The sequence below is a fragment of the Coregonus lavaretus genome, assembly GCF_964263955.1.
Source record: "Coregonus lavaretus genome assembly, chromosome: 39".
In the NCBI taxonomy this organism is placed as follows: Eukaryota; Metazoa; Chordata; class Actinopteri; order Salmoniformes; family Salmonidae; genus Coregonus; species Coregonus lavaretus.
This window is the reverse complement of record NC_140026.1, coordinates 22,319,648-22,333,655: the sequence shown is the minus strand read 5'-3', so window position 1 is coordinate 22,333,655 and position 14,008 is coordinate 22,319,648. Positions and strand designations below refer to the sequence as shown.

Sequence of the window (14,008 nt, the reverse complement as noted above, 5' to 3'; positions counted from 1 at the left end):
ACTCTGATTATCTAAGCACTCGATTATTCTGTAGTAGTAAATACATACTGCACATCTTTGTTTCCAGTAAGTTATTTAATATATCAACGTCCAATATTTCTATGTTTCTTCTTGGTTTCTTTCTGCTTCACAGTTCACAGTTTGTGGGTGCTCTCTCCAAAGGCTAGATAAGTGGTGGGCCGAAGCCTTTAAACGTGAATATGATCGATCCCTGTCGAGGGAGGAAATTATTTTTTTGTATATGACCGTAAAAACATTGTTATGATGATTATAACATTTGTTGGCACCTTGAATTCTTGCACATTTTCTCATAAAAAGTATATTTCAACACTCGGCCACTCAGGCAAATTTGCCGAACTACTAAACCTGGAACCAGTCCGAACTCCCATACATACCCCTCGAGATGAAGGCAGCCAATGGCCTCCTTCTATATACAATGTAAACACAGCCTCTTGTGAAAACGCAAGCTGCTATCTGATGAAGAGGAACAGATATAGCGAGAAGGGTGCAACTGCAGCCCGCAATTCGGGGCGTTCCTGCATGTGGGCATTCCTGCCACATGCAGGTTATTGCTTGCTTTTCTAACGTCTACCAACCTTGCCAGCAGGCATGCCAGCTAAGATAGTTAGACAAGCTAGCTACTCTAACTTGATTCATAGCCTTAAATGGCTTCTTGGTAGGTCGTTAAGAGGTTGGGAGATTGGAAACATATCTGGGCAAACTAAAGCCAACTTCATAAAATGTGGCAAATAGAATTACAAATAGTAAAAATAAAAATAAACGTAATATTCTCTCCCTCGTTCTCTCTCTGTCTCTCTCTCCCTCTCTTGTGTTCTCTCCTTTCCTCCACGCCATGATGCCTTTCCGCCTCATCTGAGATTACTCTGAATTCCAATTTCAAACAAAAAACCTCTTTAAATAGTTGTCTCTTTAAGCGGAGGATTCATTGGCTCCCTCATTTGTGGGTATTTGTGTGTGTGCATGTGTCTGCGTGCGTACTTGTTCACAATACTGTATGTGCAGGCGTTCCTATATTTTGGAAGACTGATATTTGAAAAGAAAAGCCTGTATGACTTAATGTTCCATTAAATCAGACTTGTTAAATACAAATCACAGTGATTGATGTGCTTGAAAAGTCATTATTTTAACACATAAGAGACATTACAGCAATCCTATATCTATAGACAATTAGTCCATGTCCTCTCTAAGTCTGTATCCCCTAAGGCTGCATCCCACCACTCTCACCTCCACTCTCACCTCCACCACTCTCAGCTCCACTCCCACCATTCTCACCTCCTCTCCCACCACTCTCACCTCCACAACTCTCACCACTCTCACCTCCACTCCCGCCACTCTCACCACCATTCTCAACTCCACTCCCACCACTCTCACCTCCACCACTCTCACCACTCCCATCACTCTCACCTCCACCACTCTCAACTCCACTCCCACCACTCTCACCTCCTCTCACACCACTCTCAATTCCACTCCCACCACTCTCACCTCCATTCCCACCACTCTCAGCTCCAGATTGTAACTCAGTACTCAGGAGATGGTGGCTTTCAATCTATCTGGCCCTCTCGACACCACCCTCCCCTGGGAAATTTGTCTAGGGATTAGAGTGATTTGCAGTAATACATCTTTGGGATAAATGGGATTATCCAATCCAGTGAGGGTTCCCCCTGATTCCCCCTGATTTGACGGTAAACCTCATTACCGGAACTGGATCCCCTACTCAGAGCGTGGGGACATGGGGAAATTACAACAAGACGGTGTTGTCAGTGTGGATCACTGGACAGTTGGGAAGGCAGCTTGTTGATAGACCCTGGTACCCAGAGGTACGTGGTCATTGAGAAGTGAATGAGAAGAGTTATGAGATTTAGAGTTTCCATGTTGTGTGGAGAGCCATCTTTAGTCATTGTTATGACAGGATGTTTTCTCTGTTTTATTACGAGACATGAGTAAAAGGTGTCTTTCCCCGCCGTTTCAAATGGGACTTGGCATGTGTCCGTAGTGTGAGTTGTCTGTTTTGACTGTTGCTGAAGGAATGTGTACTCACACCTCTTCATCTGTCCTTTTCACCCTTTTCATTATTTCTCTCTCTCTCTCTCTCTCTCTGTCTCTCTCTCTCTCTCTTTTTGTCTGTCTTTCTCTCTCTCCCTCTATTTACTATGGTTTCCTGATTTTGTAGAAATATTTTTTTATGCGCGTTACCAATACATCAACACACCTAACAGCAGTGCTGCCAGATCTACAGTGCCTTCAGAAAGTATTCACGACCCTTGACTTTTTCCACATTTTGTTGTGTTACAACCTGAATTTAAAATGGATTAAACACAGATTATTTTGTAACTGGCATATACACAATACCCCATAATGTAAAAGTGCAATTATGTTGTAATTTTTTTAAACAAATCCATTGTAATTGAAAAGCTGAAATGTCTTGAGTCAATAAGTATTCAACCCCTTTGTTATGGCAAGCCTAAGTAAGTTCAAGAGTAGAAATGTGCTTAAAAAGTCACATAAGTTGCATGGATTCACTCAGTGTGCAATAACAGTGTTTAACATGATTTTTGAATGACTAGCTCATCTTATTACCCAACACATACAATTATCTGCAAGGTCAAGCAGTGAATTTCAGACACAGATTCAACCACAAAGACCAGGGAGGTTTTCCAATGCCTCGCAAAGATGGGAACTTATTGGTAGATGGGTAAAAATAAAAAAATCAGATATTGAATATCCCTTTGATCATGGTGAAGTTATTAATTACAATTTGAATGGTGTATTAATACACCCAGTCACTACAAAGATAAAGGCATCCTTCCTAACTCCGTTGCCGGAGAGGAAGGAAACCGCTCAGGGATTTCACCATGAGGCCAATGGTGACTTTAAAACCGTAAGAGTATTTAATGGCTGTGATAGGAGAAAACTTAGGATGGATCAACAACATTCCTAGAGGAAAACCTGGTTCAGTCTGCTTTCCACCAGACACTGGAAGATTAATTCACCTTTCAGCAGGATAATAACCTACAACACAAGGCCAAATCTAAACTGGAGTTGCTTACCAAGAAGGTAGTGAATGTTCCTGAGTGGGCGAGTTACAGTTCTGACTTAAATCTACTTGAAAATCTATGGCAAGACCTGAAAGTGGTTGTGTAGCTTATGACTCAGGGGTGTGAATACTTATGTCAATTAAATATTTATGTAATTCATTTTCAATAGATTTGCAAAAAATGTCACTTTGTCATTATGGGGTACTGTGTGTAGATGGGTAAGAAAAAAAAACATGTAATCCATTTCAGGCTGTAAAACAACCAAATGCAGAATAAATCAAGGGGTATGAATGCTTTCTGAAGGCAATGTATATGCTCAGTCCTCCATTGACCAACAATTACTGTAAAACCTCATCCCTCTCTCTCTCTATCCCCCTCTCTCTCCAGGGAAGGAAGAGTCGGTAGCCACCTTCAAGGGGAACGAGTTCTTCTGCTACGACCTGTCACTGACGCCCATCCAGAGTAGCACGGACGAGATCACGCTCTCCTTCCGCACGCTGCAGCGCAACGGCCTCATGCTGCACACGGGCAAGTCGGCCGACTACGTCAACCTGTCGCTGAAGAGCGGCGCCGTGTGGCTGGTCATCAACCTGGGCTCGGGCGCCTTCGAGGCGCTGGTAGAGCCTGTCAACGGGAAGTTCAACGACAACACCTGGCACGATGTGCGCGTCACCCGCAACCTGCGTCAGGTAAAGAGACACAACGTGATTGGTCCATCTTCTATGCAGCGTTTCTCTCTCGCTTTCTGAATCGTTTTGTCTTTCTTATCTCTCTTTATCGTTCTATCTTTCAGGCTATTTTATCTCTCTCTTCTTTCCCTGATGTTGGTTTCTTTCTCTTCCAGTTCCAGGGTTGAGATCTGCAGAGGATTGCTGCTGCTCACTCTCTCTTGTCATGGTTTTCTTTCCAAAAACAACCAAAGATCCATGTCATCTTCTCATTGGGGCAAACGTGGGGGAAGGGGGTCAAAGTTGAGATCACAGAGGAAGTAGAACTGACCCAGTACTTGAGCATCACACACATTAATTTATATTATGGTGGATATCTAGTACACAAACATCTAGAACATTAAGTACTTTTATGTCTACGTAAGCCTAATAGGGAACACTGCGTTCAGTAGTCACTACCAATGGGAGCTGTTCTTGCTTAAATATGTATGCATGTAATGTACTTACCCACATGTGATGCTTTCTAATTTATCAGAAGAGACGGTACATTTCAGCCCCATCTAAACACATTACTCCATAGATCTTTACAACCAGCTAATCACAGGCAATAGGAGGCAAAGGAGCCCACACAGCCGATGTGAACACCAGCGTACACATACACTAACACACCCCCACACACGTATATCCCACACAACCACACATTGAATTAAACAGCACAAGCAAAGGATCAATACCAGGTCATCAATTGGCATATAGTGGCGGTGAGATGTAATCAATTTCACTTACATTTGCCTTGCTTGCTTCTCCCAGTGTTTTGGTAATTCTAATTGGAACGAATGGCTTGTCAGCCCTAATAATAGCCATTGTAATGGCCCCGTATTGCAACCAGGCCTGATGTGAATGCATTAACAAAAAAAAACACCAACTCCTTTGTCCACTGCCGCAGCAAACATTTACACAAAGTCTTACTTCCTCTCCCCTGGAAAGAAAACAGGTGCGTCAAACTTCCCTGGACTTTTTCATCACTGCAGAATTCAGTCTCAGGCAGGAGAAAGAAAAGTTGTGTTGCTGGTAAAGGAACCTCAATGGCGCAGTACGTTTGTGGCATTATCTTTCATAGGAAGCTCTCCAGACCAACTAGTTTAATATGTATCGGCTGTCATAGCAGTCATTCATGCTGCAAACGCAGAGATTAGGCCACTGCAGTCATGTAGCTTGAATAAGCATGTAGCTAGTTATTGGTCACGTGCCGAATACAACAAGTTCAGACTTTACCGTGAAATGCTTACTTACGAGCCCATTTCCAACAATGCAGATTAAAAAGTACGAAAAATATGTCCTAAATAAAAAAGGAAATAGTAACACAATACAATAACAGTAACGAGGCTATATACAGGAAGTACCAGTTCCGAGTCAATGTGCAGGGGTATGAGGTAGTTGAGGTAATACAGTATGTACATGGAGGTAGGGGTAAAAGTGACTAGGCAATCAGGATATATAATAAACAGAGTAGCAGCAGCGTATGTGAATAGTGTGAAAGTGTGACTGTGTGTGTGGGTGTGGTGTCAATATGCATGTGTGTGTGAGCGTGTGTGTATGTGTGAGTGTGTGTCTAGTGAGTCTAGTGAGTGTGCATAGAGCTAGTGCAATTACAAAAAATAAAGATACAAAAATAAATAATAAAGTGTGTCAATGTAAATAGTCCGGGTAGCCATTTGATTGACTGTTCAGCAGTCTTATGGCTTGGGGGTAGAAGCTGTTCAGCAGCCTTTTGGTCCCAGACTTGACACTCCGCTACCGCAGGGACTATGGAAAATGTAGGTAGTACAGACTGGGTCGGGGAGAGGTTGAAAATGTCACTGAAGACACTTGCCAGCTGATCAGCGCATGCTCTGAGTACGTGTCCTGGTAATGCATCTGGCCCTGCGGCCTTGTGAATGTTAAGCTTTTTAAATAATAATAATAATATGCCATTTAGCAGACGCTTTTATCCAAAGCGACTTACAGTCATGCGTGCATACATTTTTTTTTTGTGTATGGGTGGTCCCGGGGATCGAACCCACTACCTTGGCGTTACAAGCGCCGTGCTCTACCAGCTGAGCTACAGAGGTCTTACTCACATCGACTAAGGAGAGAGTGATCATGCAGTCATCCGAAACAGCTAGTGCTCTCACGCATGGTTCAGTGTTGCTTGCCTCAAAGCAAGTATAGAAGGCATTTAGCTTGTCTGGTAGGTTTGCGTCTCTCGGCTGGGTTTCCCTTTGAAATCTGTGATAGTATGCAAGCCCTGCAACGAGCATCAGAGCTGGTGTAGTAGGATTCGATCTTAGTCCTGTATTGATGCTTTGCCTGTTTGATGGTTCGTCGGAGGGTGCAGTGGGATTACTTATAAGCATCCGGATTAGTGTCCCGCTCCTTGAAGGCAGCAGCTCTAGCCTTTAGTTCAGTGCGGATGCTGCCTGAAATCCATGGCTTCTGCTTGGGATATGTACGTACGGTCACTGTGGGGACGACGTCATCGATGCACTTATTAATGAAGCCGGTGACTAATGTGGTAAACTTCTCAATGCCATCGGATGAATCCTGGAATATATTCCATTCGGTGCTAGCGAAACAGTCCTGTATCTTAGCATCCGCTTCATCGGACCACTTCTGTATTGAGCGTGTCACTGGTACTTCCTTTTTGAGTTTTTGCTTGTAAGCAGGAATCAAGAGGATAGAGTTATGGTCAGATTTGCCAAATGGAGGGCAAGAGAGAGTTTTGTATGCATATATGTGTGTGGAGTAAAGGTGATCTAGAGTTTTTTTCCTCTAGTTGCACAGGTAACATTCTGGTAGAAATTAGGTAAAACGGATTTCAATTTTCCTGCATTAAAATCACTGCCCTCCAGGAGCTCTGAATTAGCATTTTCTTGTTTTCTTAAGGCCCTATACAGCTCGTTGAGTGCGGTCTTAGTGCCAGAATCGGTTTGTGGTGGTAAATAGACAGCTACAAAAATACAGATGACAACTCTCTTGATAAGTAGTATGGTCTACAGCTTATCATGAGGTATTCTAAATCAGGCGAACAGAACCTTGAGACTTCCTTAATGTAATATTAGAGATTGCACACCAGCTGTTGTTGACAGAGACACACACCACCCTCCTTAATCTTACCGGACTCTGCTGTTCTGTTCTTCCAATGCATAGAAAAACCAGCTAGATGTACAGTGGGGGGAAAAAGTATTTAGTCAGCCACCAATTGTGCAAGTTCTCCCACTTAAAAAGATGAGAGAGGCCTGTAATTTTCATCATAGGTACACGTCTGTCCACAACCTCAAACAGTCACACTCCAAACTCCACTATGGCCAAGACGAAAGAGCTGTCAAAGGACACCAGAAACAAAATTGTAGACCTGCACCAGGCTGGGAAGACTGAATCTGCAACAGGTAAGCAGCTTGGTTTGAAGAAATCAACTGTGGGAGCAATTATTAGGAAATGGAAGACATACAAGACCACTGATAATCTCCCTCGATCAGGGCTCCACGCAAGATCTCACCCCGTGGGGTCAAAATGATCAGAAAAAATCCCAGAACCACACGGGGGGACCTAGTGAATGACCTGCAGAGAGCTGGGACCAAAGTAACAAAGCCTACCATCAGTAACACACTACGCCGCCAGGGACTCAAATCCTGCAGTGCCAGACGTGTCCCCCTGCTTAAGCCAGTACATGTCCAGGCCCGTTTGAAGTTTGCTAGAGTGCATTTGGATGATCCAGAAGAGGATTGGGAGAATGTCATATGGTCAGATGAAACCAAAATATAACTTTTTGGTAAAAACTCAACTCGTCGTGTTTGGAGGACAAAGAATGCTGAGTTGCATCCAAAGAACACCATACCTACTGTGAAGCATGGGGGTGGAAACATCATGCTTTGGGGCTGTTTTTCTGCAAAGGGACCAGGACGACTGATCCATGTAAAGGAAAGAATGAATGGGGCCATGTATCGTGAGATTCTGAGTGAAAACCTCCTTCCATCAGCAAGGGCATTGAAGATAAAACGTGGCTGGGTCTTTCAGCATGACAATGATCCCAAACACACCGCCCGGGCAACAAAGGAGTGGCTTGGTAAGAAGCATTTCAAGGTCCTGGAGTGGCCTAGCCAGTCTCCAGATCTCAACCCCATAGAAAATCTTTGGAGGGAGTTGAAAGTCCGTGTTGCCCAGCGACAGCCCCAAAACATCACTGCTCTAGAGGAGATCTGCATGGAGGAATGGGCCAGCAACAGTGTGTGAAAACCTTGTGAAGACTTACAGAAAACGTTTGACCTGTGTCATTGCCAACAAAGGGTATATAACAAAGTATTGAGAAACTTTTGTTATTGACCAAATACTTATTTTCCATCATAATTTGCAAATAAATTCATTAAAAATCCTACAATGTGTTTTTCTGGAGAAAAAAAATCTCATTTGGTCTGTCATAGTTGACGTGTACCTATGATGAAAATTACAGGCCTCTCTCATCTTTTTAAATGGGAGAACTTGCACAATTGGTGGCTGACTAAATACTTTTTTTCCCCACTGTATATTATCCATGTCCTTGTTCAGCCATGACTCTGAGAAGCATAGTATATTACAGTTCTTACTGTCCCATTGATAGGATAGTCTCAAACTGAGCTCGTCCATTTTATTATCCAGCGATTGGACATTCGCCAATAGAACAGAGGGTAGAGGCTATTTATTCACTCGCCGCCGTAGTCTTATCAGGGTGTCCGTGCGCCTGCCTCTATATAGCATTGTCTTCTCCTCCTTTGATTGTCTGGGATTTGGGCCTGGTCCGGAAAAATCTGTCTTTCGCCTCTAAGTAGAAGTCCTCGTCCAAATCAAGGTTAGTGATAGCTGTTCTAATGTCTAGAGGCTCATTTCGGTCATTGAAAACGATGGCGGAAACATTATGTACAAAAAAAGTTAAGATCAGCGCAAAAAAAAGACACAAAATAGCACAATTGGTCAGGAGCCCGTAAAACATCCGCTTTCCAATGCAGCGCCATTCTTCCCACACTGCAGGGGTCAGATATTTTTGCTGCGAGGGCATGTTTGCTCACCAGAGTGAAACAGATTTAATGAGTTTGGAAAGCTGACATGATTCTAGAGATTTAGACCCTGATCCCACCCACCCACCACCGTCCCACCATGATCCACACTGAGCTATGCTATACCACACAGACTCGAGCAGCTATACTACAAACACATCTATACTACATACACACACACGGACAGCTGTAAAACACACACACACCGCTATAGAAAGTTACAGAGGTACAAAGATCATACCCCCAAAACATCCTAACTGTTACCTATAACATGGAAGGTTAGCATTTTGGGGGGGTATGATATTTATGCCTCTAACTTTCTCGTTCATCATTATTCACGATTCATTCAGGATTATCTGTAATCATGGTACAGCAGCATCCACATTAATGTAGACGTGTTCAGAAACCTATTCTATTCTTATTTACAATAAAAGTGACTCCAAAATGACAATACATTATTTACCATGAGTTTCTATTGGGCTAAACATAATCTGAAACACAAGCAAAACTAACTGCAAATGCATCCAACAAGTTTGTAGTCACAATCTTGATGAAGTCATTGCATGCTAGGAATATTGGACCAAAAACTAAACCTTTAATTACTTTAATACACAATTAGTGAATTTGTCTAAATACTTATGACACTTACAGATGGGCCCACTAGATACACAAAGTGCTTTCATTTATATACTGTATGTATGAAAATACCCCCCCCAAAAAAGGTGACATTCTGTACTGTAGCACAAATCCAAAATGCTGGAGTATAGAGTCAAATTAAACATTATAGCTTCTACTACATACAGAGGGGAGTGTACATTGGCAGAATTTAATTGTTTGAGAGGAATTATATTATGCTACTGTAATGACATTTCTTATTAGCCTATAGGACAACACAATGACCTTCTTCGTCATAGTGGACATTGCCCCCAACCTCTGCTCTAGTAATCCCCAGAGAAGATGAGACCTCTATGTATCCTTGTCACTGACGTGAGGAGAACCCTATGCATTAAGGAGCTCTACATTTACACTGCCTTCACCCCACTGACTGCCTGGTTGGCTGAGGGAGGATATTGATAGCATTGACCTGACCTGACCTGTCACCTCTGACCCCATGTTTGCCCTCACTCTGCTCCTTGCTAATCAATAAATACTCTGGGAGCAGATCATGCTACTCATACACATGCAGGAGAACACACACACATACAGTGCCTTTGGAAAGTATTCAGACCCCTTGACTTTTTCCACATTTTGTTACGTTACAGCCTTATTCTAAAATTGATTTTAAAAATGTCCTCATCAATCTACGCACAATACCCCGTAATGACAAAGCAAAAACAGTTTTTTAGAAATGTTTGCAAATGTATTAAAAATAAAAACTATACCTTATTTACATAAGTATCCAGACCCTTTACTTTGAGACTCAAAATTGAGCTCAGGTGCATCCTGTTTCCATTGATCATTTGAGTACACCTGTGGTAAATACAATTGATTGGATATGATTTGGAAAGGCACACACCTGTCTATATAAGGTCCCAAAGTTGACAGTGCATGTCAGAGCAAACACCAAGCCATGAGGTTGAAGGAATTGTCCGTAGAGCTCCGAGACAGGATTGTGTCGAGGCACAGATCTGGAGAAGGGTACCAAAAAATGTCTGCAGCATTGAAGGTCCCCAAGAACACAGTGGCCTCCATGATTGTTAAATGGAAGACGTTTGGAACCACCAAGACTCTTCCTAGAGCTGGCCGCCCGGCAAAACTGAGCAATTGGGGGAGAAGGGCCTTGGTCAGGGAGGTGACCAAGAACCCGATGGTCACTCTGACAGAGCTCCAGAGTTCTCTGTGGAGATGGGAGAAACTTCCAGAAGGACAACCATCTCTGCAGCACTCCACCAATCAGGCCTTTATGGTAGAGTGGCCAGACGGAAGACACTCCTCAGTAAAAGGCACATGACAGCCCGCTTGGAGTTTGCCAAAAGGCACCAAAAGACTCTCAGACCATAAGATACTAGATTCTCTGGTCTGATGAACCAAGATTGAACTCTTTGGCCTGAATGCCAAGCGTCACGTCTGGAGGAAACCTGGCACCATCCCTACGGTGAAGCATGTTGGTGGCAGTATCATGCTGTGGGGAGTTCTTTTCAGCGGCAGGGACTGGGAGACTAGTCAGGATCAAGGGAAAGATGAACGGAGCAAAGTACAGAGAGATCCTTGATGAAAACCTGCTCCAGAGCGCTCAGGACCTCAGACTGGGGTGAAGGTTTACCTTCCAACAGGATAACAACCCTAAGCACACAGCCAAGACAAAGCAGGAGTCTCTGAATGTCCTTGAGTGGCCCAGCCAGAGCCCGGACTTGAACCCGATCGAACAGCTCTGAAGAGACCTGAAAATAGCTGTGCAGCGATGCTCCCTATCCAACCTGACAGAGTTTGAAAGGATCTGCAGAGAAGAAAGGGAGAAACTCCCCAAATATAGGTCTGCCAAGCGTAGCATCATACCAAAGAAGACTCGAGGCTGTGATCGCTGCCAAAGGTGCTTCAACAAAGTACTTAGTAAAAGGTCTGAATACTTATGTAAATGTGATATTTCAGTTTTTTTATTTTTAATACATTTGCAAAATAAAATGAAACCTGTTTTTGCTTTGTCATTATGGGGTATTGTGTGTAGATTGATGAGGGAAAAAAACGATTTAATAAATTTTAGAATAAGGCTGTAACGTAACAAAATGTGGAAAATGTCAAGGGGTCTGAATACTTTCCGAATTGACTGTATATATACACACACACATCTGTAGGAGCACAAGCATGCATGTGTATGCACACACACACACACACATGCTGACACACACACACACAAACACATGCACTTTTTAATGCCTAGCTTGATTTGTTTAAAAATGCTTTTACTGTGTTCGGCATCAGTAGTTACAATGAGCTTCCCAAACTGTTCAAGCTGGTGACTAATCATTCAGTTATTTTTTCACTCATTGTGTGTTTTCTCATCCACCACCACTCACCTGAAACATGTGGATTTGTCAGCTTCTTAATGGTGAAAATGAGGCAAAGAATTAGGTGAGAGGATATGGAATCCTAAAGAGAAGAAATTTAACACAGAATCACAGCTCCACCCAGAGGTGAGTAGTGGTAACGCTGTAGTGTAGGCCTATATCGGGAGAGGTAATGCTGTACTGCAGGCCTGTGTACGGAGAGGAAATGCTGTACTGCAGGCCTGTGTAGGGAGAGGTAATACTGTACTGCAGGCCTGTGTAGGGAGAGGAAATGCTGTACTGCAGGCCTGTTTGGGGAGAGGTAACAGACTGTGTCTGAGAACAGTGTGGATGGTCCCTGTGGTATATAGATGATGGACAGGCAAGGACGTTCACACTGACCTCTCATCATGGAGTAGGCTCCTTCAAACACAGAGAGTCAGTCAGGCAGGCAGGTGTCCCCTCCCTTCCCATTTACCCTCCTCCTACCCACCCTTCTCCTCCTCTTCTCTCTGGCTCTGACATAATGAGAGACTATCATGTACGGTTTGTAGACTTTAAGCACTGGTGACCGCGCTGCAATACTCCAGGGCTAAGTTGCTGGACAGACAGACACATACTACAGCACAAGCATTCATGCATACAATGCAAACCCATGCAGCAAGACCAGTGGACCAATTCGAATTGACAAACAGGAGGGTGGCTACGCACTCAGAAAAAAAGCTGCTTTCTAGAACCTAAAAGCGTTATTTGGCTGTCCCCATAAGAGAACCCTTTGAATAACCTTTTTTTGTTCCAGGTAGAGCCGTTTTGGTTCCATGTAGAATCCTTTCCACAGAGTGTTCTACATGGAACCCTTCTACCTGGAACCCTTTTGGGTTCTCCTATGGGGACAGTTGAAGAACCCTTTTGCAATCGTTTTTTCTAAGAGTGTAAGCATGGAAGCATATAGGTCTATACATTCGAATGCTCACATCCAGAAGTACACTTAGCTGACTGTTTCCACAGCAAGAGAAAGTTGTTGTTTGACACAAAATAAATGTCATGCACAAATGTAATCTACTACATGACACATAATATACCAACTCTGTATTCACAATTGTCTATTTATCTTGTCGACAGCCCTATATGTCTTTATAAACATGCCCTTCATTCATTCTGTTCACAATAGCAGACATGTATTACCCTCAAGAATCAATATCCTCTCCATGTTCCTTACAACTAGACTGTGTCCCAAATGGAACCCTTTTCCGTATATAGTGCACTACTTTTGACCAGGACCCATAGGGCTCTGGTCAGAAGTAGTGCCCTAATCAGGGCATATGGTGAGAGAGTAAAGACATCTCCTGTCATTATGAAGTGTCCACACTGAGTTTGCTCTCCGTCTGTGTTTTGATTATAGAGCACTCCCCATCAGAGATGTTAGGATTCGGCAGTAGAGGATGAACATTAAGGTGATTCTGCCAATATCCCCGTCTCTCCCGCTTCAGTCAATTCCCACTGGTCACAGACGTCAATTCAACACTTTTCCATGTTTCCATGTCCACATTTCATTGAAATGACATGGAAACAACGAGTTGGAAACAACGTGTGCCCAGTGGGTTCATTCCGCTCTAAATTATTACATTTATCATGTTATCTGTGCTGGATTTGTCAGCTTTCTTAGGGGAATCTAGTACTTCAAGTTTGCTGAAAGGCTGGTTTTTGCGACATGTAAACCATGGAAATGCAGATACCAATAGACGGAAATGGAGCAACTGGACAGCTAAACCTGGTATGACACATAGGCTACAGGGAAGAGACACAGACATGCTGTTCATATACTGCTGCTGCCAGAAAAAGGGCACAGGGAGATTTCTTGCAGTATCCCATTGTTTGGATCTTTAGGTTTAATTCCAAACCACTTACTGAAAGAGGGGGTAATACAGTAAGCACAGTCAGGAGCTGTCTATCTGTCTGTGTGCAGAACAGGCACCTTAGGCCCTCGGGAGACCTGCAATCAATAGGAAACATGATCCAGACAGGAAGAGCTGCAGGACATCAGGGAGTGTATGAGGATGGGAGGGTTGTGTGTGGGGATGGTGTGTGTGTGAGTGTGTGTGCGCGTGTGCGTGCATGTGTGTCAATGTGTATGATACTCTACATGCAGTGAAAAAGGAGGCCTCACAGAGGAAGAGAGAAAGCTTCTCTGAGATGCAGAGCACAGTTTAGGGAGCGAGGGAATAGGAAAG

The 14,008-nt window shown here is 43.4% G+C and overlaps 1 protein-coding gene across 5 annotated transcripts in view; it reads left to right on the top strand.

Annotated features, from left to right (window-relative positions):
* The window catches only part of nrxn2b (neurexin 2b), an 863,757-nt gene that overhangs the window by 362,598 nt on the left and 487,151 nt on the right, over positions 1–14,008 (top strand). For all 5 annotated transcript variants that reach the window (XM_084156410.1, XM_084156411.1, XM_084156413.1 and 2 more), the window contains exon 6: positions 3,444–3,745. In XM_084156410.1, coding sequence (XP_084012536.1) covers positions 3,444–3,745 — 302 coding nt within the window. The remainder of the gene's footprint in view (positions 1–3,443; positions 3,746–14,008) is intronic.